Source organism: Danio aesculapii, chromosome 2, assembly GCF_903798145.1.
Source record: "Danio aesculapii chromosome 2, fDanAes4.1, whole genome shotgun sequence".
Classification (NCBI taxonomy): domain Eukaryota; kingdom Metazoa; phylum Chordata; class Actinopteri; order Cypriniformes; family Danionidae; genus Danio; species Danio aesculapii.
This window is the reverse complement of record NC_079436.1, coordinates 10,815,119-10,840,845: the sequence shown is the minus strand read 5'-3', so window position 1 is coordinate 10,840,845 and position 25,727 is coordinate 10,815,119. Positions and strand designations below refer to the sequence as shown.

Here is a 25,727-nt window from a genome sequence, read left to right as displayed (position 1 = left end):
TTAAAATGGCACACTTGAATTTAGTACACCAAAGAAAATGAAAATGCACTCATAATTTACTTTCCCTCAAGTGGTTCCAAACCTTTATGTATGGAGAGAGATTAGACTCAATAATAATTCACGCAAAAGACACAATGTACACATGCGTAGCCAAATTCACGTACGTAAAATATTTATTTATACTTACAAAAACAATTCACATGCACAAAATAAAAATACATTTTCATAAAATACGTTTCACAAATGCAAAACACCATTTGCAAATATATAAGAGTGTACAAAAAGTTTTGAATGTTTAAAATTCACGAGTTCATCCTGAATGAGAATGTGCAAATCCTCTCTCACGTACGACTCACCCTGAATACGAGTGTGTGCATTTTGAGACTTTCCTGCCAGAAACAGGCAACTCGTACCTCTCAGCCAATCAGATGAGAGCTGTACTCGATGTCAACCACTCTGCGCTCCTTTTGCGCAGTCTGTTCCTCTAACCAACATGGCGGATACTCCTGTAAGTCAATACTGTTTCCTACTAGTTTGTGTATACGCTTTTTATAGTAGAATCTGAGTGTATTTTCAGTAACTCAATAGAAAAGTGCTTGTGTTAAGTCTATGCTAATTTAAGTGTATAGTAATAAATGTGCAAAGCATCTTGTATTAGCCGCCATGTTGTAATTTGAACAAACCTTGTTGTTTAAATTATGTTAGGGATGAACTAATTTGATTCTTGAGGTTTGTTGTCCCAAGAACAACAAGTGCCTTTAGGACCAAAGTTGCCCATACTTGAACTTGATAAATAAAATGGTTTTTAAATATATTTTGTATAAATTGACGTTTCCATAAATCGTTTTTATGCACGTATGCAAAATGAGCATTAAAATAGGTGGGTGGAAACGCAATGCTAAGGCCAGAAATGCCGCTTCACTTTAAAAAAAGGTTGGGAGACTGACAGAAACTCAGAGTTTAGAGAATAAAACCTGCTCCTGACCAGGTTAGGTTCACAGAGTAAGTGACCACAGTAACTGACTCTGAGTTAAAGTTAACTTTCTTTCAGAAACAGGCTTGACTTACCCCGCTTTCTCGAGTTTAACAAACCTGCCATTTTGAAATGGAAAACCCAGAGTTGCTCTAATTTCAGGGTTAAAATACTCTGAGTTTACTTAACCTCCTGAATGGGCCCCTGGTGTAAAACATTTGCTTTCATAGACCTTAACTAGCGGGCTGAGAGCCAAAAATAACAGGAACACTTGAAGGAATTAGACTGCGCAAAAGGAGCGCAGAGTGGTTGACATCGAGTACAGCTCTCATCTGATTGGCTGAGAGGTACGAGTTGCCTGTTTCTGGCAGGAAAGTCTCAAAATGCACACACTCGTATTCAGGGTGAGTCGTACGTGAGAGAGGATTTGCACATTCTCATTCAGGATGAACTCGTGAATTTTAAACATTCAAAACTTTTTGTACACTCTTATATATTTGCAAATGGTGTTTTGCATTTGTGAAACGTATTTTATGAAAATGTATTTTTATTTTGTGCATGTGAATTGTTTTTGTAAGTATAAATAAATATTTTACGTACGTGAATTTGGCTACGCATGTGTACATCGTGTCTTTTGCGTGAATTATTATTGAGTCTAATCTCTCTCCATATTTATGAGACAAAAGAAGATATTTTGAAAAATAGTGTTAACCATTGACACCCATATCAGAAAAAAAACAAATAGGGGATGTGTGGTCTATCAATATGAGGTGCTATTTTTGTACAAAATGTAGAACAACTTCTAAATTATTTCACTTTAAACAAATTACACAGTTGCACAGTTACTTTTATCATTATTAGCAATATGCATTAGTATTTTTATAAAACATAGACATTGAAACACTGCAAAGTCACCAAAACTTCCCACAAAAATAAGGTGCTATTAGCAGTGAGACATAGATAACAGGGTTACTGTCGTCCCCACAGGAACTCAAAAATAAAATAAAACCTATAATATTAAAAAAATTACAATTTTAAGCCATTTAAACACAATTTACTTTAACTCAGACTAAAAGTACAGCTACAGCAATTTACTTTCTGCACTTAAAAACTCAAACTCATACTTAACTGTGGGAAACAGTGATGAAATTATGTAATATTTGGCAACTCTGTCAAGGTAGTTGATTGCAGAATGTACTGTTATAGCCTGGAAAGCTAAAATCGATTTGTTACTTTCTTCCAAACTAAGTCAATGGTTAGAGGTTTCCAACATTTGTGTGTGTGTGTGTCTGTGTATGTGTGTGTGTGTGTGTGTGTGTGTGTGTGTGTGTGTGTGTTCAACAGGAAAAAGACATTTCAGCTTAGGGTAAACTATCCCTTTCAAGTGGATTACGTTTTTTACAGTGTTGTTGTTTGTTGAAAGGCGTCATGGTGGCTTAGTGGTTAGCACTGTCACCTCACAGCAAGAAGGTCGCCGGTTTGAGTCCCAGCTGGGCCAGTTGTCATTTCAGTGAGGAGTTTGCATGTTCTCCCTGTGTTGGCGTGGGTTTCCTCCGGGTGCTCCAGTTTCCCCCAGTCCAAAGACATGAGCTATAGGTGAATTGGATGGACTAAATTGTCCGTAGTGTATGAGTGCATGTGTGAATGTGAGTGTAGGGGTGTTTCCCAGTACTGGGTTGCAACTGGAAGGACATTTGCCGTGTAAAACATATGCTGTAATAATTGGTGGTTCATTCCGTTGTGGCAACCTCTGATAAATCAGAGACTAAGCCGTTGGAAAATGAATAAATGGTTTGTTGAGTAAACCTGCGTGTAATGTTTGCTGGCAATCGATATTGGTTGAGTTTTTTGTCTTGTTTTGTTTTTGAACTCTCTCAAATGAGGAACTATAAAACAGCAAGTGACAAATAGCAAATGTCATGTATCCTTCTGTCTCCGGAGTTGTTTGTGTGTCAGAAGATTAATGAATACAAAATGCTGTGTCATTTGTTCAGACTTCTGAAATAGAGGCAGTAATAGATGACAACAATACCATTGTACGTCCTTTCATGCGCCTCCCTACTTCCATTACATTCAACATTTTCAACAATTTATGATCATTTTACAAAAGTCAAATCTATCCCATGTTCTAATTTAGTTAAAGGGACAGTCCCTTAAAGGGATAGGACATTTATGAGTTTGTTTCTTCTGTTGAACACAAAAGAAGATATTTTGAAGAAAGCTGGAACCTGTAACCATTGACTTCCATTGTAGGAGAAACAAATACTATGGAAGTCAATGGTTACAGGTTTCCAGCTTTCTTCAAAATATCTTATTTTGTTTTCAACAGAAGAAAGACACTCAAGGTTTGAATTAAGCCAAGGCTGCATAAGTGATGACAGAATATTTAATTTTGCATGAACTATCCCTTTAACAGATCCCCTGTGGTTAGGGCTGCACGATATTGGAAAAATCTGACATTGCAATATTTTGTTTTGCCGCAATATATATTGCAATATGATTATAATTTGATTTGAACCGGATGATTTGAATAGCTTTTGGAAATATTTAATTCATTTAGATCTAAATGAGTATTTTTTATGCAGGTCATCTGCATAAATTATGATAAATTACAAGTAAAAATAAATAAATATACACTCTTATGCTCTTATGTTTTCTGGGGAGTCTAACAGTATTCAAGAACAGAAATTAAACCATAAAAAGGTAAAATAACATGGTCATCGTTGAATAAATAATTATCTTTCTTTTGTATGTTGTAGTGCAGTATTTATACCATAGTAATCTTGTAGTGTTTACTTTGGCTTTGGCTTTTTCTATAAAAAAAATCACCTGTTTTGTCACCACTTTAGACATTACGCTAGAGAATCATTCAAATACTAGCTCTAAAGTGACGTTTGTGGATTAGTAACAGTTTCTGCTGCTCTGACCAGCTGCTGAATGAATGACAGAAGAAAGTAGTTCCTCATGCAAAAGAAGTTTTAGACTATTCGTGTTTGATTTTCTTTTTTATATACACGATTATGCCGTCGAACTGTTGTATAAACGCAATATCACACTTGTAGCAGTGCAATATGGCTGTGTATCGGCACTGGTGGGACACTAAGGCACATGGCCTGCAGCCTCGAGCCAATGCTCGCCTCCCACAAGTGCTGATATACAGGCATATCGCACTGCTACTGTTACTGTCATCATGGCAAAGATAAAATAAATCAGTTATTGGAAAACTATTATGTTTAGAAATGTGTTGAAAATATCTGCTCTGCGTTAAAGAGAAATTGGGCAAAAAAATAAACAGGGGGGCTAATAATTCTGACTTCAACTGTAGATTGTGATATAAATGCAATTTCACCAGATGACTTAAATGGTCTGTTTTGTAAAAGAATTCATCATTTTAGAAATGGAAATGAACAATGATTTATTATTTTCTGGGGAGTCAAACAGTATTCTGAAACAGAAATTAAAAAAATCACTGTATAACCTAATAATAATAATAATAATACTAATAATAATAATAATAATAATAATAATAATAATAATAATAATAATAATAATAATAATAATAATAACACTATCATTTTCATTGAGTAAATAATTATATAATGTACAATAAACTACAAACTTCTAACCGAATGTGCCCAAATGGCTTCAGTTTTCTTGAAGTCCTTACACAGTCACAGGCCTTAAACATAATAAATAATGATAAACTTTCAGTCTAAGGTTAAAATTTGAAACGACTCCTATATTGGCAACTGTAATATCTGGTCACCTGCACCCTAATAAGTTGACTGAACTAAATTAATTGAGTAAGATCGTTGCTTCAATTTAATTGAGTAATGGAGTCTCCCAAAACTTGCATATTTAAGTTTAGTTAACTTGCCGGTTTTGTAGACTATACTTAAATTGTTCAGTTCACCAAACTTAGTTCACTAAGTTGTTAAATCAACGCAAAACGCACTCAATGTTTTTTTACTCTGAATCAGTGACCTTTTTCTTCTATGCATATATATATATATATATATATATATATATATATATATATATATATATATATATATATATATATATATATATATATATATTATTTCTTAGACGGAAAACATGTTGAATTAAAGAATAAGTTTAGTTTAAAAACTATATTAATCCCCTTGCAGCAATTAATTCCGACATGGTGGTGCTTTACATATAACAAGAATGACACATCAACACTTAACATCAAGTACAAAAGAAAAAACTAACAATTTTAAAAACTACATTTATTACGTAACCGAATTGCTTTAGGCACAAAAGTAAATTTATAACGATATGTGGAACATCTTATTGTCCTTAGACGTCGACCAAGGGGCATCCACTCAAAATGTTTATTTAAAGGGTGTGTACTGTCTCCTAGTATTTTATGTGCCATCCTCAACACCTGCTGTTCATAATAGTATGCAAGACGCAGGGGAACTCCCAAAATCTTTGAGCACAAATGAATGATGCCTTGAAGATGATTCTTGTTTTTTATAGACAGTGAAGAAAACCAGCAAATAAAGGAAAAAGACAAAATACTCTCAATAAATGAATTATAAAAGGTCTTAAGAATAACTTTCTCTACATTGAAAGAGTTAAGTTTCCGCAATAAAAACAGTTTTTGATGAGCCTTATTAATGTACCTGAAATAAAGTTAAGAAACCCCCAATATCTTTGAAACTTCTCTCAAAACAAAACAAAACAAAAAACAAAACAAAAAAACAACAAAAACCAAAACAAAACAATAAACAAAAAACAAAACAAAACAAAAAACAACAAAAACCAAAACAAAAAACAACAAAAAACAAAACAAAAAACAAAACAAAAAACAACAAAAACCAAAACAAAACAATAAACAATAAAAAACAAAACAAAACATAACAAAAAACAATCAAACAAACAAGCAAAACAAAAAACAACAAAAAACAAAACAAAACAAAACAAAAAAAACAAGCAAAACAAAACAAAAAAAATGCCTTAGCTGTTGGATGATGGTCTTTTCCTTAAGTTAATTGGGGAATGAATCTTCATAATGATGGTATCCAAAATGTCAAATCTTATTCAGACAGCATACCAAAACATTTTCTATACATTCAGTTATCTGGACAATAAGGTCCTTAGGCTGAGCTTAAAACATAAAGTTTCCCAACTAGGACTTCACAAAACAAACAGTTTGAAGTAGCTCCAAGGAAAAATGTGTTCCCTCTACCACAACTGAATCTCTTCTTCAGTCACCCACTCACCTATTATACATTCCAGATGTCTCTCTCAGTGCCCTCTAGTGCACTGTAGTTCCATTAGAACAGCATTTTTATTTCCATTATGCAAGTGACACACATTTCATTCTGCTACAATATATATATATATATATATATATATATATATATATATATATATATATATATATATATATATATATATATATATATATATATATATATATATATATATATATATATATATATATGCATGTGTGTGTGTAATAATATGCTATGAAAAAATGTTTAGATAAATTTTAAACAAAAAATAAGTAGCCATTTATTCACATTATAATGAATACTTATAACTGAAGCCATTTGTTTTCTGATTTAAAAAAGACCTTGCGCTTAAAAGGTTGCACATATTAGAATTTTACAGTCAAGACTACATTTGTGAAAATGACCTATTTTTTTCAAAGGATTAATTATGATTTTGAACTCACTAAACTTGAAATCTTATGTTTCTGTAATTTCATGGTACATAAGTTAAACTAAGTCATATTTTTAAGTGATAGGACCAAAAGGCAAAATTTTAAGTAATGTTCAGTCAACTTTACTTAATTAAGTAAAGACAACATAAGGTTTTAAAGTGTGTAATCCCTTGCAGACTTCAGGATATTGATGCGGAAACGCTATATTGTGCAGCCCTAATACTAAACATAAACGGTTTGTGTTTTTCTGTGATTTCAAAATGTCAATTTATTTTCACTTTGTCACAGTTATTAAAACAGTGTGCTAGTGGGACAGTACAGGTGACTAGCGATGACGAGGATTCATTTAAACAGCAGAAGATACCGTCTGACAACGAGGGGAAAATGCCTCCCCTCCCCTATTAGATCACATTTTTTAAATAATCAGTCCAGGAGGTGGCGCTGATCGACAACAGTATCAGTTTAAAGATGAGAAAAGCAGGTAAAATAGATTAAAACTATCGTTTCAAAGCTGTCCAAATGTGACTGTTTACACGCATCAGCTGCCAACCGGAAGTTCTTAGCATTCTCCTTGCGCATACACGCAAAGCATTATGGGTAATTTTGCGTTCCAAGAAAAAGGTCCGTAGAGCCAAAAAGTTGAAATTGTGTCAATGTCCAAATATTTATGGAAATAACTGTATATATTGTGATATAAATGCAACCTTATCAGATGACTTGAATGGCTCTTTTTAAAAAGAATTGATAATTTGAGATTTGGAAATAACCAATGATTTATGATTGCCTGTGGAGTCAAACAGAAATTTCAGAATGAAATAATCACTGTATAACCTAATAATAATAATACCACTATCATTTTCATCGAGCACATAATTATATAATGTACAGTCAGCTACAAACTTCTCATTGAATTTGTCCAAATGGCTTCAATTGTCTTGAAATGCTCACACAGTCACAGGCCTTAAAAATAATAAAAATAAATACTATTAAACTTTCACTCTACGGTTAAAATTTTAAACGACTCCTATGTTGTTAACTATAATGTCTGGTTAACTGTAATCCCTTCCAGACTTGCACATTGGGAAATCGACGCTAAAACTATATATTTTGTGCAGCCCTAATACTAAACATCTGAAAATGTAACCCTGACAACACTAAAACGCCATTGTGTTAAGTCCATGTTAATGCGAGGAGATAGCTGCAAGTGCATTCTTAGCTGCGCATTAAATTTGGAGGAGCATGAAAGAGCGCACTCCCAAAGCTGAGTGAATCTTTAATGCTGCTATTTCGCACAAGGCGAGAGGCTTTGCGTGTCAGAGCCACGTGATCCACCCACTCAGTGTCTGCAGTATCAGAAACCCGCGTGTACCCACACATGAGGACATGAAACACCCTAAAACCCTGCTTTTCTCTGCTCGCCCAGTCAACAAACACCCTGTCAAACCCTGTGCTGTCCAAGAATGTAACCCTTCAAACTGGCTGTCAATGCAAAACTGTGACACTATAGTTAGCATCTCTAAAGATATTGTGTTTTTGCATGTTACTAAAGTAGAACAGTAGCTCTGCAGCAGTGTTCACTCGACGTACTGGAGTCCTGCAACCTTGTTAGCATATTTCAGCATCAGTGTTTTCTTCATCGGTGTTAGTTAGCAGTCATGTTGGTTCTTATGCAGCAGCAGCAGCAGCAGCAGCAGCTTTGTATTTACAATTTTGGCATTAGAGCTGCATGATATATATACAGTTGAAGTCAGAATTATTAGCCCTCCTGAATTATTATCCCCCCTGTATATTTCCCCAATTTCTGTTGAAAGGAAAGACGTTTTTTTCAGCACATTTCTAAACATAATAGTTTTAATAACTCATTTCTAATAACTGATTTCTTTTATTTTTGCCATGATGACAGTAAATAATAGATGAGACAGATAGTTTTCAAGATACTAGTATTCAGTTTAACGTGACATTTAAAGGCTTAACAAGGTTAATTAATTATTGTAAAACGATGGTTTGTTCTGTAGACAATAGGAATAAAAATATTGCTTAAAGAGCACCTAGGTTACCCCTTTTTCCAGATTTAATATAAGTCTTTTGTGTCTCCAGAATGTGTCTGTAAAGCTTCAGCTCAAAGCACCAATCAAATTTTTTATTATCCCTTTCATAAGTTTCTATTTTACAGTGCTGAGCAGCAGGTAGTGGTTTTTGTGTACTGCGCCTTTAAGGCTAGTACTTCACGCCCACCGTTTCTATGATGGCACTGCATGCATGATGGCAAACTACATTTGAGTCAGTTGTGGATGGGAGGTGTGTGGCCCAGATCAGTGTAGCGATTGTTCACATTGTTTAGGTTGGGTTATGGCTCAGTTTTTGGGGTTTCTGGTTAAAGTATAAACTTATACCCAAATAGCAAATGTTTTCTGGCCCAGCTCCGGACCACACAATTACTTTTGCCTTGGCCAAAGTACGGCAAAGAATGATGGTCCTGAAGTGCCCGATAACTAGATTAAAGACATGGGCCACACATTGGCCATAACCAGCTCGAATTAATTTATCACCCTTAACTGGCCCTGAACTGGGCCAAAACAGGTTTAATTTTGGTACCGATTCTCAGCTAACCTCATAACCCAGCCTAATGTTACCTAAACAATGTGAACAATTGCTACACTGATATGGGCCACACACCTCCCATTCACAACTGGCCCAAATGTAGTTTGCTGTCATGCATGCAGTGCCATCATTGCCATGCATGGCCCACATTTGGCTGATATTATGCATGCCAGTGCCGGCAACACGCCAGCAGTGCCATAATGAGGTCACATTTGGGCCAAGTCCAGTTGCTACTGTATGTGGGTAGCTAAGAATCGGTACCAATAATAAACCTGTTTTGGCACAGTTCAGGGCCAGTTAAGGGTGATAAATTGATTCGGGCCAATTATGGCCCTTGTGTGGCTCTTGTCTTTAATCCAGTTATGGGCCACTTCAGGACTGTCATTCTTTGCGGTACTTGGGCCAAGGGAAAACTTATTGTGTGGCCCGGAGCTGGGACAGAAAACATTTGCTATGTGGGAAGAACCTAATACCAACCCACATAGCAAACGGACTTGGCCTCATTATGGCACTGCTAGCGTGTTGGCGGCACTGGCATGCATAATATCAGCTGAATGTGGGCCATGCATGGCAATGATGGCACTGCATGAATGATGGCAAACTACATTTTGGCCAGTTGTGGATGGGAGGTGTGTGGCCCAGATCAGTGTAGCGATTGCTCACATTATTTAGGTAACATTAGGCTGGGTTATGGCTCAGTTTTGGGGTTTTCTTGTTAAAGTATAAACTTATATCTAAATAGCAAATGTTTTCTGACCCAGCTCCGGGCCACACAATAACTTTTCCCGTGGCTCAAGAACCGCAAAGAATGACGGTCCTTAAGTGGCCCATAACTAGATTAAAGACAAGAGCCACACATGGGCTATAACCGGCCCGAATCAATTTATGAAGTAAATTGCTGTAATTCATTGCACACATGGACTGTTTTAAAACATTTTAAACTTGTAAAACTCACTCTTGATCACATTTGATGACGATTGATGATCCTAGCAAACTGAACAGACCTTTAATTCCCAGTTGCTTTGCTCACGTCCTGCCCTGTTGATATGATTATACGCATTACTACAGAGACATGTTAATATGCAGCTGTCAATCAATTCGGTGGGCAGGGGGGACCACACTCCTATGTCAAGTTGCGGTCAGTCTGAAAACCGCTCCAATTGGTCCACCGTTTTTATGTTGTTAAATTGAAAAAAAAGGACCGGGTGTGTTTACATCACCCCAATATGACGTCTATACACTATACCTACACATATGTCTGTTCAAACAGCTTGAAAAGTAGTTTTTTCACCATAGGTGCCCTTTAAGAGGGCTAATAATATTGACATTAAAATGGTTTAAAAAAATAAAAGCTGCTTTTATTCTAGCCAAAACAAAACAAATAAGACTTTTTCCAAAAGAAAAAATATTTTTGGAAATACTGTGAAAAATCCCTTGCTCTGTTAAACAAAATTTAGGAAATATTTGAAAAAGAAAAACAGTTCACAGGAGGTCTAATAATAATTTTGACTTCAACTGTATCATTTCAGCATCAATATCTGCAGTAGTCACATCGCAGGATATGCAATGAGGAGTTTACACATGTTATAGTTACAGCCATTATTAAGAAAACATGAGATTTGTGGAGTCCTTGCAGAGTTTAAACATAATGGAGTAAAATGTATCAGCATACAGTTGCATTATGTTTATTATGGAAATAGAATGTAGTTAGGGCAATATTTCCCAACCCTGTTCCTGTAGGCACACCAAAAGTACATATTTCAAATGTCTCCCTTATCTGACCAGTTAACTTCAGGGCTGTTTCTCACTTCCAACGCTGAGAACAGACTTGTGTTCTTGTGGAGACCTTGGAGGAACAAACTCGACAGACCATGAGAGCAGAGAACGCGTCCTGTGAGAAATGAGATGTTGCGTTTTTCCTGATGGTCACATGACCCTCACATGTTTTTAATGTTTTTTCCCTTTTCAATATATATACTATGCCTAAAGACCTTACAAATATATGTTACACAATATAAATAAAACAAATTTTAATACGAATTTCAGCAAATAAACACCTTTAATGTGTTTTGATGTTAACGTTTACTTTCACCGTCTCTTTTAGGGAAACTCCAGAGATAAATAAATTATATCTCTTAACTTTAATAATAAATCTATATAAAATTCTGCGCTTCCTGTCGCATTGACTTCTGGGACTCCTCGAACGGATTTTGCGCTCGACTCTGCACCGATGTGTCCACCATATCAAGAACACATCTGGGAAGTTTCATGCATCCTGAGTTTTGGAACTGAACTTTGGCAGTTGATGATGACGTTACACAAGGACGCAAGATTGCTGAAGAACATATATTGAGTAACAGTCCAGGTTTTGTAGTCTCTTCTAATGTGCGGATGAGTTGATTCAGGTGTGTTTGATTAGGAAGAGGTTGAAAATGTGTGCTGTTGGTGTGCCCTTAGGAACAGGGTTGGGAAACACAGAGTTAGGGTGACAGTAAATTTACACTTCCAACTGCTAAAGAAACTGACATTAAACATATTTACGTCTGTTTTATTTACAGAAATATACTGTCAACAAACAGCATTTCCCAACTGTAAAATTGACAAAAATTTAATAAAGTATTCTTTAAAATGGGATGACATTGTGGCTCAGTGGTTAGCACTGTCGTGGTTAGCAAGAAGGTCGCTGGTTTGAGCCCCGGCTGGGCCAGTTGGCATTTTTGTGTGGAGTTTGCAAGTTCTCCCCGTGTTGGTGTGGGTTTCTTCCGATGTTCCAGTTTCCCCCACAGTCCAAAGACAGCATGCGCTATAGGTAAATTGGATAAACTAAATTGTCCGTAGTGTATGTGTGTGAATGAGTGTGTATGGGTGTTTCCCAATGATGGGTTGCAGCTGGAAGGGCATCCGCTGCATAAAACATATGCTGGATAAGTTGGCGGTTCATTCCGCTGTGGCGACCCCTGATAAATAAATGTACTAAGCTGAAGGAAAATTAATGAATGAAAAAAAAAATACTTATGATAAGTATAACTGTAAACACTGATTTAATATGTAAAACAATACATTAACAAATACATTCACATATAAACAATAAAATATTTTTAAATATGACCTTTTTTCTTGGGTCAAAAATTACAGCAACACCAGAAAAAAATGACTCCATTTTTGTTATTAATTTGCATTATAGATGTTTCAAGGCTTCATTTTCTAATAAAAAATCCACGTATTTCACAATTGTTCCACATATTTTACGTGAAGATATATTTTACGTATATTTCATGTGAAGCTAATATTTTATTTCCGTACATTGAAAAAATTATGTCTGCAAAATTGTTGTAAACAATTTATATGTGTTGAATTTAAACAAACAAATTACATTTAGTAATGTTCAACCTAATTTGTCTGTTTAAAATTCATCCCAAATAGTTTACAACCACTTAACTTAAAAAAATTAGTAAATCCATGCAATCATCTTTGAGTTATTTCTTTCAGTGTATTCTATTAATTTATTTCGGTGACATGGTCGCTCAGTGGTTAGCACTGTCGCCTCACAGCAGGAAAGTTGCTGGTTCGAGTCCCAGCTGGACCAGTTAGCATTTTCGTGTAGAGTTTGTATGTTCTCCCTGTGTTGGCATGGGTTTCCTCCGTGTGCTCCGGTTTCCCCCACAATCCAAAGACATGCGCTCGGTGAATTGGTATGCTAAATTGTCCGCAGGGTATGCGTGTGAATGAGAGTTTATGGGTGTTTTCCAGTAGTGGGTTGCACCTGGAAGGGCATCCGCTGTGTAAAACATATGCTGGATAAGTTGGCGGTTCATTCTAATGTGGCAACCCCAGATAAATAATGGGACTAAGCTGAAGGAAAAATAATGAATTAATTTATTTATTTTAGACAGTTAGTGCAACAATTAGTCTAATAGATTGGAAAGACAAACTAAAGTGAGTGAAAAATCTGCAGTTATTAGATCCTGTACATCAGTGTCAGAGCTTAAAATAAGATATATCCAAAAACATTATAACAATGTCAAAAGTGAAACAGACTTAAGACGTTTTTCAGCTAAATATTAACGCTACCTGTCGATTAGACGCGATGACAAGCATAAGTTGAAGTGAAATGGATTACCGTGCCACGTTCACACATAAATAATGAGCCAGAGGTGACCATCTGTTGGACAATCCTCCTCTGACTCTCTGTTATTCCCCCCATCTTTCACACTCGCGAATTTCTCATCCAAACCTCAATCACGTATGATTGCGTAGAGAGAGAGAGAGAGAGAGAGAGAGAGAGAGAGAGAGAGAGAGAGAGAGAGAGAGACTCACACACACCTCACCGTCAGCACCAGCTCTAGTCTGGATCTTACCACATTCCCACAAATGGCTTCGCAAGGATTCGCTCTGTGCGCTCGATATTTGAATTATAATTCGTGTTTTTAAGTACTATACGAAATTTGGACGTGGATAACGATGGAATATGACGACCAGAAGGATTATGAAGGGCTGTAAAATAATTTGGAGAGCTCTGAGGTTCAGCGAAGTTGTTCCCGCGTCACTCATTTACCTCAGTAGTGTCTGAGAAGGTTGTCGTGCCATGGGCTCTATTTGTTTTCAGGATTCATGCAAAGTTATAACCTGGATTGAATTAGAGATGTGGATCATGTAGCAGTCGCTTTATTGGAGGAATTACGCGTCTGATTTGGCACCTGGAATACCTGCGTGACAGCCAGGTTACTCCTGTCCACATAGGACGTGTTTTTTATCTTAATTATCTATGTTTTTTTATTCTTATATCTAAGATGGAGAACAGATATGTGCTTTATATAATATTATATGAAGCGTCTGGATAGATCTGAGAAAAGGGATGAGATTCATTTAACAGGATCGTCTGGATTTTTTCTTTTTTCGCAGGGATTTCGGAATGACATCTGGCTAAAATTTTTGCGCGGACAATTCAGTGTCGTTCTCGGTTCCTTATTCCCAGCCGTTGCGTTCACAGCTGCAGCCGTCGAACAGCTCTCGTTTAATTGAGTATACTCGAGATGGCCGCAATCGCCAGTTCTCTGATCCGACAGAAACGCCAGGCGCGGGAATCCAACAGCGACCGGGTCTCTGCCTCCAAACGCCGCCCGAGTCCCAGCAAAGACCCCCGCTCCCTCTGCGAGCGACATTTCCTGGGGGTCTTCAGTAAAGTCCGCTTCTGCAGCGGCAAGAAAAGACCTGTTCGCCGGCGACCAGGTCAGTGCTGGATGCTTTTTAAGACTACAGCCCCCACCCGAAGCCTCTGCTGCAGTCTGCCGGAGGAGCACACACACATATATATCCTCCACTGTATTTTATTGCAATGCGAATGATTCCCCCCTCCCACCCCCCCGTAATCCCACCTGTTTCATAGCTCACGAGTTGTCACCAAACGATTTGCCATCCTAACAATCTGAATGCACAAATCGTTTTATGTCGATATATCTTTGAAATGTATATTTATACATGTTTTATCAGTGTCATTATTACTGTTACCAATTAGTCATTTTGGCATCAGAGGCTGTGCTAAAATCTCATTTTCTTGACAAGTTTGCTATTTTGTAATAGCCAGAATTCATTGGCACTGCAGTGCACCAGGGATTTCTCACAATGAAATGTTAAATGTTTTCGAAAATCCATCTTAAACTGGCAGCTGTGATTTCCGATAGGCACCATCTGAAACCAGCAGCTATAGCAGTTGGTCGAGCTGCATTGTAGACCAGTTAATGATCAGGATGCGATTGACAAGTTTACGCTTTATGCAGTGCAACAATGCTATTTTATAATGGCCAGAATCTATCGAGTGGTACTGCAGTGCACCAGGGGCTTTCTTAGATGAAAACCTTTCCCTGATTGAAAATCCAGTTTGGACTGGCAGCTGTAATTTCTAACAGGACAGGAGCATCTTGAAGCTGCATTGTACACCAGCTTAGACCATGTAGAAACCACAGCTACCAGCTTAAGCTGGATTTTCCAATAGGAACTGCTTTACTGCAGCGTAGGGAGGGACTGTACAGTTAGTTTTATTGATGGATAAGGTCTTATTGCCCACTGAACCACACTATCATCCTTTTTCTATTTACAAAAATTGGCACAAAGCTTGTGAAATTAATTTAAAGATATATAAATGTTCTCCCCTCCTCCTCCTTCTTCTTTTTTCTTCAAAAAAATAAATTGTAGGACAAGCGCATTCCCTCTCCCCAACACATGATCAGTTATTTGACGGCTGTTGCTGTAGAATCTGTCTGTAAAAATGTTGTTTTTCCTTCTCCCTCTATAAGATGCGCCCTCGAAACCTCCACAGGTGTCCCGTAAGGGCGTCAGGCTAGGTCAGTAGCTCAGCCTCCATCCATGTGCTGTGTCTTCCAGTTACCCAACCCATTTCGTGCTCATGGGGGACTAGCTCCTGTCTACTGGCAGTCGCCGATGTCTGCCTTGTCCTTGTAGTTTGCTTCCGACTCTTGTTTTAATCTCTTTCGTCTTTGTCTTATTTTTATGTATGTCTTATGCCTTTTTCCTCTCTGTCTCTCGCCCCTTTTTTTTTTCATTTGTTCCTTCTCTCGTCTTATACCCTCTATTCGGTGTCTCTCTACTTCTGTTTCTGCCCCTGTTCTCATATGTGCGTCTGTTACCGTGCAGTGAGGCTGGTGTTTGCTCTGTGCTGCTGTTGTGTCGTGTTCCTTCCGTGAATTAAGCAGTCAAGGTGACCATTCACCATTTCATTACCATGGCATCATCTGTCAACATATCCGATTGTGATTGTTTCTGTTTATCAAATGGGGCGATATGGAATTTGGTCTGGAAAATCATGCAAACTGTGTTGATGCTGATATGACATGCATTATCTTGGGTGAATATAGACAGATGTTGTAAAATAGAGTGGATGAGCTATGACGTCATTTTGTAGGCCAATCCAACCAGTTGTTAGTATTACACTGGTTCCCTCGATAAAATTCCCCATAGGATTTTCCCATTGAAGTGTTGCAAATAATAAGCTCTGTGTTCAGACATAGTTCATTATACTTACATGTTTTGATAATCTTCAGAAAATAATATCACTTTCATAACTTTTGAGGCACTAACACTGTTACACAAAGGTCGCTCGCCTTCTACATCACTACCATCGTCCTGATAACTAAAGGATTTACCTTGTCAATTAAGGTGGGGTCGATGTCATGATGCTGAGCTGGCATCGCAATCCTCCACCCTGCTCCATTTGCAGCAGCAACCCGCTTGTGAAAAATACACACGGCCCTGTTTACTAATACGTCTTAGTTTTAAAATGCCATTTTAGAATGAAAACGATCCACGTCCACACTGGCGTTTCATCTAGCATTTCTGAAAAGATCTCTCCGTCCACACTCTATATCGCTGAAAATGCACATCACGTGACCACACACACAAACTCTGTCATGCGCTGCAGCATCTGAGCTCCAGGAGTCAGCAGTGCACATCAGACAGTTTATCAAGGATGTACTGCTGGATCGAGTCTCACTATAGTTGTTAAACGTAATATTTAATTAACCTTGTCTCTATCTAACGACTCGATCTATCAGAGCATCAGTACACTGCTTCAATCTTTCGATTTCACAGTTGTTCTTAGTAAATTAAAAAAAAAAAAATTTCATCTTTATTGGACAGGACAGTAGAGAGAATTGACAGGAAAGTGTGGGTGCAGAGAGAGGGGAAGGATTGGCATAGGACCTCGAGGAATCCGTGAACACCAGAGTGCATGTGTCGGTTTCAGTTTCCACTACGCCATTGGCACCGATGTACTTAGTAATTTTAGTAAAAAACCTCAGATACTGTTGGTTGGTTGCTGTTGGTTGTGCACCTTTTTTACCAACTAAGTTTGTCGGCGCCATTATAACGACACAGATCACTCTGCCTATTCATGCCTGAGTCCCGCGGAAGAGTGATTAACAGGTGGTAATTTGTGCGTAACTTATCTTTGATTATTGTATGATTTGGTTATGGGTAAAACAAAGAGCTTGTGGGTCAGGTAGTTGAAACGGTAGGCTACAAATGATTAATTTGATATGAATTAATTCATTATACATATATAATTAATTCACTGCCCCCTACGATGACAATGCCATCGTCCATCGCAATGTTTCACATTAGACATCGTATGATGCCAAATTGGGCAACATCGCCCAACCCTACTATCGATAGGGATGCATCGATATGGATTTTTTGGCCGATATCGATAACCGATAACTCTTAAGATTTGGAGGCCAATAGCCAATAAATATAAATAGTTCAAAATGTTATATTTTTATACAGTGAACAACTGATTTTAATTTAAAAACTTCATAAAAGTGTTATCTGATCTTATGAACTGAAAAGCCTACTCAAAGCAAAAAAGCAACAATTTCAAAGTTGCAAGGTGATTATATAGATATATTCACAATGTCACGTGAATCAACATGCCAATCTGTGCTCCGCGTCTCACATCTTCAAACGCCACCGCGCATTCAACTGCATGTCTGGAATGCCTTCTAAGGCGCAAATCATTTATTAAATGAAGAAAACAGTCACGCAGCTTCTCTTACTGAAGAAAATTCCATTTTTACTGTTGATATTTGGCGCCAGATAATCAGGAAGTGACGATTTTGTTCTCTGTGACTCATTGGTTGGAAACGCTGCTTTATTTGCACGTCTTTTATGCAATAATCCAGTTTTGCGCATAAAGTTAATTCGTATTTTTGGATGGAAACATAGCTACTGACAAACATATTTACAACGATAATGAATATAGTTACTTACTGAGTTATTAAAGCACAGCAATATCACATTAAGAAAGGACAGACTTTGAAGGAATGAACAATGTGTGGAAAGCTCTGTTATAGTGCACTGGACAAGTCTGAACAAGTTAGACCCCAGTATGTGTGAGGCAGGCAGTTCTGTACAATTACGTAATCTATCAACTTAAAGATATCGGCCTAATTTTGACATCGGACCGATAACGGTAACATTAAAAATAGCATTTATCGGATGATAACAATATGGCCGCGGATATATCGTGCATCCCTACCTGTAGGGATTAAATTAATTTTAGTTCATGCTATATTATATTTATACACTGTATGAGTGCAAGGAGTACGAGTTAGCACAATGACTTTGAATGTCTCAGACAATGCCTGTGTGGTCATATTTAACAACTTTGCTAGCAACCGCATTTTAAAAGAAAATCACAAGGGGGGTATAACTGGTGTGTTTTTATGCTACAGAATAAAACATGAAAGTATCTTGAGTTAGAGTTCACCACAGACCTTATTTAAGCAAAATCCCTTTAAAAAAGTATTGACTCTGAGACAATGGAACCGGAGGTGCTAAAATGCTAACTTGAGTTTTTGCCAACGCAATCTCACGCCAATTTGTAACTTTTTGATTTAGCGGCTAAAGGCTGATTTATACTTCTGCGTCAAGTGCACGCGTATGGTCCGGTGCAGTCTTCATGCGGTCGCATAGCCCTGGCTGACACCGACGCTGACCTCTCAAAAAATGTAACTACACATCGTAACAACGCGTAGCACAAGCTCCGGATTGGCCGGCTTGGTAGCTGTGACGAGTGTGGGCGGTGCTGAGAGCTGCAAGCCCGATGGAATAAGTGTTTACAAGTGTTGAGTTCCGTGATGGAGCTCCAGATGGAAACTTTTGTTTTGAGTTTACCTTATGATTAAAGTTGTTGCACGTCCACTGATTCCCGCGTCTGAGTGAGTGAGTTTTAGCTACTTGTACATTAAAATAGCGTTCAGAAAAAACAAAACACTCGTAAAGGAACTTGACAAAGAGGAACAATAAAAACCTACCACCAGATAGCATTTTGGAAGTGTTGTTGCAGAGCAACACAAACAGCGAGCAAAAGTATAAATGCACGACTACGCGCAAGGCAGGCGCCGTGGGTCACGCCAATCACTCGACGCAGAAGTATAAAGCAGGCTTAATTCATATTAATTTAAATGATCTCATTCATACACTTTAGTGCAATTTGCTCATCTCTCAGTGATGGTTGGGGGTGGATTTGGAGACACGCCTCCTTTTAAAAATCATGTTTTCATACAAATGAAATCGTATGAATTTATAAGAATTAGCCACTTTTCTGATTATATGTAAAATAGTTATGCTTCTTTGTGAGATTTGCATACAGATTGACATCTTTGTTCCTCCACTCTATTGCTTTGATACAATACATCTCGCAAAATTGGTCAGACGTGTCCAAGTCATATTTTTACAAAAAATCATTCCTTTTCATTTTTCATAAACATCATAACAATATATTTAAATTTGGCAAATTTACTCAAATCTTTATTTCGTGACGCATCAGAAATCTTAACAGCCCTCTAAAAGTATTCAGAGAAAATATGACCTGGACATTCTTTTTAGAGATTCAATACATATCCACAGAATTAAACCCAAAACTCCCTCCCCAGCCCCCTAGATCAGTCTTTATTTATAGAGGTGTAGATTCCGGATGTGATTTAGTAATGTTCTTCCTGATGAATGTAGGCAGGCTCGTTCATGTGATTGATGGCCCTTCCAGCCTGTCAGAGATAGTGGGTCTGCAGTGGATAGATGGGGCCCGTGATGAATAGCTGATCATGACCATCATGGACATTCACAACTCTTCTAGCCTGGGATCCTGAAAGCTGTGGGGCTTTGCTGCATGCCAGGTCATTCATGTGACCCTCTTCACTCCTCACCTCTCAGGCCTGCTTTTAAAGTCGGCATGAAATGGATGTTACGATTGTCCCTTTTCCCCTATGGTGTGACGTTCTTCAAATGTTTTTTGAAATGAGAAAAAATATAGAGCGGTGCATGATTTCGTCATTTGGGAACCGATTGGAGCATTGGAAGATTGGTATTGCTAACAAAATGGAGAAAGATTTAAATGCCGGTTGCCCTCAGTTGTCTACCTGAATCACCATTGGCCCCCTCTGGTGCAGAATGTTTTCATTGGTCGATGATGACGAGAATGAGGAGCTAAATTTTATAGACAGAATCATATCATTTTTCATCATATTTATTCGAGCCACTGCCTCCATACGAAACAAGACCCATACTAATAGCCCTGTCCTAAAGGACTGATAGCTCCACCCTAAAGAATTGAAAGCTCCACCCTAAACTAATAACTGAGGCCTAAAGAACTAATATCCCCACTCTAAAAGAAGAAAGCTTCACTATAAAGGACTGATAACCTCACCCTAAATCACTGATAGCTCCGCCCTAAAGACTTATAGCCTCATTCCAAAGGACTGATAGTTCCACCCTAAAGCACTTATAGCCCCACCCTAAAGGACTGATGGCCCGTCCCAAAGGACTGATAGCCCCACCCTAAAGGACTGATAGCCCCGTCCCAAAGAACCGATAGCTCCACCCCTAAAGACCAATAGCCCCACCCTGAAAACTAATTGCCCCACCTTAAAGAACTGATATCCCTTTGCTAAATCACAGATAGCCCTGCCTTAAAGGACAAAGTGTAGCCCCATCCCAAAGGACTGAAAGCTCCACCCTAAAGGACTGATAGACCCGCCCCCTAAAACAATGATAGTCTCACCATAAAGGACTGATAGCTCTGCCCTAAATCACAGATAGCTGCACCCTAGATTTAAAGCCCCATCCCAAAGGATTGATAGCTCCACCCTAAAGGACTAATATCTGTACCCTAAAGCAGTGGTTCTCAAACTCTTAAACCAGCGACCCTCAATGTAAGATCGTCAAGAACTCGCGACCCCCCACTACCAAAGTATATACAAACAATAAAAAAAAAATTTTAAGCTGTTCACAATATTTTAACTATATTTACTATACATTACAGGGCTCGAAATTAACATTTTTGCTTGGTTGTATTGGTGCTCCTGACTTTCAAAAAGGTAGGCGCACCAGCCAAAATTTAGTGGCTCCCACCAATTATCGCACAGTTACTACAAGTTTTATAAACAGATTTATTGCATTTGAAACCAACAATAATCAAAACTAACAAGCAAAAAAATATATATGCATGCGTGAAGAAAATATATCTCTATGAAATCCCGTTATCACAAGAAAATACATTTTTATAGCATAATTGAGTGACCAAAAGATACACAGACGGACCGCTCACCGGCCCTGCACGCACTGCTTGACATGAATTCATTAATGAATGTTAACGGTAACTGTGCTGTGTTCTCATGGGTGGTGTCTGATATTGCACAGATGCTTTTGACATATACCTTATTAAATGCATAGGTCATTTTAATAGAAATACCGGTCTTTTCATGAGCTGCAATATTAGTTGAATCTTAGTCAGTGCAAGCCATTTTGCGATGCTGTACCTGGTGTTAACCTTTACATATAGCTGCATGGCTGACATCATCTGGCCATTAAATAAAAGATTAAATGCTTAAAATGTGTAGATGTGGCAAACAGTTACCTGAAAATCTTGTCCCACTGACTTTACAATGAATGCTTTAGTCATTTTCAGAGCGGACTTGAAGACAATGGAAGTCTTTTATCCACTCTTCGAAAAATGAAGATGGTGGATTAACATTCAGCACATGATCAGTAATCAGATGTGCCATTATTTGTAGCTTTAGGTGTTTCTAAATCTAAATCTGTCGGTGGTGTTTTCATTCTCATCTTCAGCCCTTTACATTTTCGCGGTTGTAGCTCCTGTCATCTGAAGACAGGAGGCGTTGACTGAGTGATTGACAGCTTATTTTAGCCAATCCATTTGTGTTCAGTTCTTAGAGCAGCGAGCCAATAAGAAGAGTGCGAAGGCGGGGCAAGCGTTGCGGGCTTTGAGCACCACTTGGCTTTTGTTTACTGCGGCAAATTGACATGACAAGTTTTTAACTGTTCCTGAGCGCTGCGTTTCAAGTACAAAGATGCATTCTGCCTGAACGTGTCCTAAATACTTAATGAATTTATCAGTAATATCTTTTAAGAAATCTGAAAATATTAGCTTTCACTTGTAATACTGAAAAATATTTATCATAATCACTGAAAATTACACAATTTTTAAATCACTCTCACGACCTCTTGAAATTACTCTGCGACCCCCGCAGGGGTCGCAACCCCCAGATTGAGAACCACTGCCCTAAAGCACTGATAGCTCCACTCTAAAACACTGATAGCTCCACCTTAAAAGGACTGATAGCCCCACCCTAAAGGACTGATAACTCCACCCTAAAGATTAATAGCCCCATCCTAAAGCACTAAAAGCCCCTCCCTAAAGGAGTGATAGCCCCACCCTAAAGGACTTATAGCTCCACCCTAAAGCACTGATAGCTCCACCCTAAAAGACTGATATCTCCAACCTAAAACACTGATAGCTCTATCCGAAAGCAGTGGTTCTCAAACTGGGGGTTGCGACCCCTGCGAGGGTCGCAGAATAATTTCAAGGGGTCGCGAGAGTGATTTACAAATAGTGTAATTTTCAGTGATTATAATATATATTTTTCAGTATTACAAGTGAAAGCTAATATTTTCAGATTTTTAAAAAGATATTACTGATTAGTATTTTAAAAAATTAATGGAACATCACAAATGTGCAGCGAATCACTCGCTAGTTATCAATACAGCATGCATCTGGATGTGAAAACCGGGACAGTCTACTTTGAAATAGCATAAGAGCAAGACTCCATCAGACAAAAGTAGGAAACTTCAAAAATATCAGGATGAATTCATAAAGTATTTAGGACACATTCAGGCAGAATGCATCTTTACAATTGAAACGCAGCGCCCAGGAACCGTTTAAAACAGTTGTCATGTCAACCTGCTGCAGTAAACAAAGCCTGTAATGCTTGCCCGCCATCACGCTCTTCTTATTGGCCCACTGCTCTAGAACTGAACGTGAATGGATTGGTTAAAATAAGCTGTCAATTACTCAGTCAACGCCTTCTGCCTTCAGATGACAGGTGTGACAACTGCGAAAATGTAAAGCGCTGAAGATGAGAATGAAAACAACACTGACAGATTTAGTTTTAGAAACTACCCAAAGCAACAAATAATGGCACATCTGATTCCTGATCATGTTGTGAATGTTAATCCACCATCTACACTTTTTGAAGAGTGGATAAAAGACTTCCAGGGGTTTTAAGTCCGCTCTGAAAATGACTAAAGCATTCACTATAAAGTCTGTGGGACGGAATTTTCAGGTAACTGTTTGCTACACATTTTAAGCACAAGAGGTTCTGTTTAATCCTTCATTTAATCGCCAGATAATGTCAGCCGTGCAAGTGGCAGCTATATGTTAAAGTTAACACCACGTACACCATCACAAAAGGGCTTGCACTGACTAAGATTAAACTAATATTGCAGCTCATGAAAAGAGCAGTATTGCTATTAATATGACGAATGCAAATGATAAGGTAAATATCAAAAGCATCTGTGCAATATCAGACACCACCCGTGAGAAAACAGCACCATCATCGTTAACAGATTCATTCATGTCAAGCAGTGCATGGTGTTAGCGGTCCGTGTATCTTTTGATCACTCAATTATGTTATAAAAATGTATTTTCTTGTGATAACAGGATTTCATTAAGACATATTTTCCTCACGCATGCATATATATTTTTTTTGCTTGTTAGTTTTGGTTAGTGTTGATTTCAAATGCAATAAATATGTTTATAAAACTTGTAGTAACTGTGCTCATAATTGGTGGGTGCGACAAATTTTGGCTGGTGTGCCTACATTTTTTAAATTAGGAGCACCAGTGCTACCAAGCAAAAATGTTAATTTCGAGCCCTGTGAATTATAGTAAATATAGTTAAAATATTGTGGACAGCTTAAAAGAAGTTATTTTTATTGTTTGTATATGCTTTGGTAGTGGGGGGGTCGCGAGTTCTTGACGATCTTACATTGGGGTCGCTGACTTAAGTTTGAGAACCACTGCCGTAAAGGACTGATATCTCCACCCTAAAGCACTGATAGCTCCACCCTAAAGGACTGATAGCTCCACCCTAAGGATTAATAGCCTCATACTAAAGCACTGATAGCTCCACCCTAAAACACTGATAGCCCCACCCTAAAGGTCTGATAGCTCCACCCTAAAGCACTGATAGCCTGCCCTAAAGGACTGATATCTCCACCCTAAAGCACTGATAGCCCCACCCTAAAGGACTGATAGCTCCACCCTAAAGGACTGATATCTCCGCCCTAAATCACTGATAGCCCCGCCCTAAAGCATTCCTTGTGACCGGAAGTTAAGAAAAGCTGTTTTGAGGGAGCGAAGGTTATAGTATTTGATTAAAGATTATGAGGTCAAATACACTTTTACAAAATAATGAAGTGCACAGATACATCGTTTATAACAAGCACTACTATATACATATTAAAATAAGAGAAGTAAATTTTGACTTCATGCCGACTTTAAAGCTTTATTGCGCAGGTCACCGCTCCACACAGGAAACACCTGTTACGGCTGCAGATGGTCTTCTAACGGCTGGTGTTACTTGTGAAATTGATTTATGAGGTCGTCAAGAGCAAATACGCCGAGGTTTATCAACACATTCACAAGTGCATTCATTCACTGCCATCCATCAGACAAGAAGGCATCATTTCAGACTGCTAATTTCATCCTAAACTAACATCTGCTGACATGATGAAACAATTGCCATGTGTTGGGGTGGATTCTGATAAAAATGTGGGTTGGGTGCGGGGCTGTGTGTTTATTTGTTCCAGAGCCGCAGCTGAAAGGCATTGTGACACGACTGTTCAGCCAGCAGGGCTTTTACCTGCAGATGCAGCCAGACGGATCCATCGACGGCATCAAGGATGAGAACAGCGACTACAGTGAGTGATCGAAACTGCAGCAAATGTGCAGGCCATTCAAGATGTAGCTCATTGTTTCACACTGATTACAAATAAGCTAGACTGGGACTAGTCGCCATTATTAAACATGCTGGACGATATGGCAAAAATTTATATCTCGATATTTTTGTTAATTTCGGTCGATACGATAGAATTCCGATATCGATATGGATAATATTAAAAAGCCAGGAAAAAACTGCCAAGAACGCATACAATGGATGTCTGTACCCACAAATGTCTGCAAACTCAATTGGCAAAGTCTATAATACCTCCAGGCTCCTACAACTTAAAAAAATTAATAAAAACAGTACAAAAAAAATGATGTTCACTTTTTATTTTTATTTAGCCTTTACAATCAAGAAATGTGAAATAAACTATCAAATAAATAAAACTCTTAGACTCAGCTTATAGAGATAGTTTGTTATTTTTATTTTTTTGTATATGCTGAATATTTAGCATTTATTTTACAATTATGACATAGACATGACGTGCGTGTCTATGCTGGTGTAAGTTTATATGTATATGCGCAAGTTTCATACATGTTTTGAACATTCAATAGTATAGGTGTATATGCGAGTAATTTATAGGTGTATATGCATGTGTTATGTATGTGTTGATGAGCGAAGTTTGATTTAAATCCTACACG

At 37.9% G+C, this 25,727-nt stretch overlaps 1 protein-coding gene across 4 annotated transcripts in view; it reads left to right on the top strand.

Annotated features, from left to right (window-relative positions):
* Positions 1-25,727, top strand: part of fgf12a (fibroblast growth factor 12a) — a 122,197-nt gene that overhangs the window by 30,645 nt on the left and 65,825 nt on the right. For 2 of the 4 annotated variants that reach the window (XM_056472614.1, XM_056472607.1), the window contains exon 2: positions 24,953-25,063. In XM_056472614.1, coding sequence (XP_056328589.1) covers positions 24,953-25,063 — 111 coding nt within the window. Of the gene's footprint in view, positions 1-13,625; positions 14,502-15,565; positions 15,614-24,952; positions 25,064-25,727 lie in introns of those variants that run through there. The other 2 variants (XM_056472590.1, XM_056472599.1) reach the window with 2 other exon arrangements.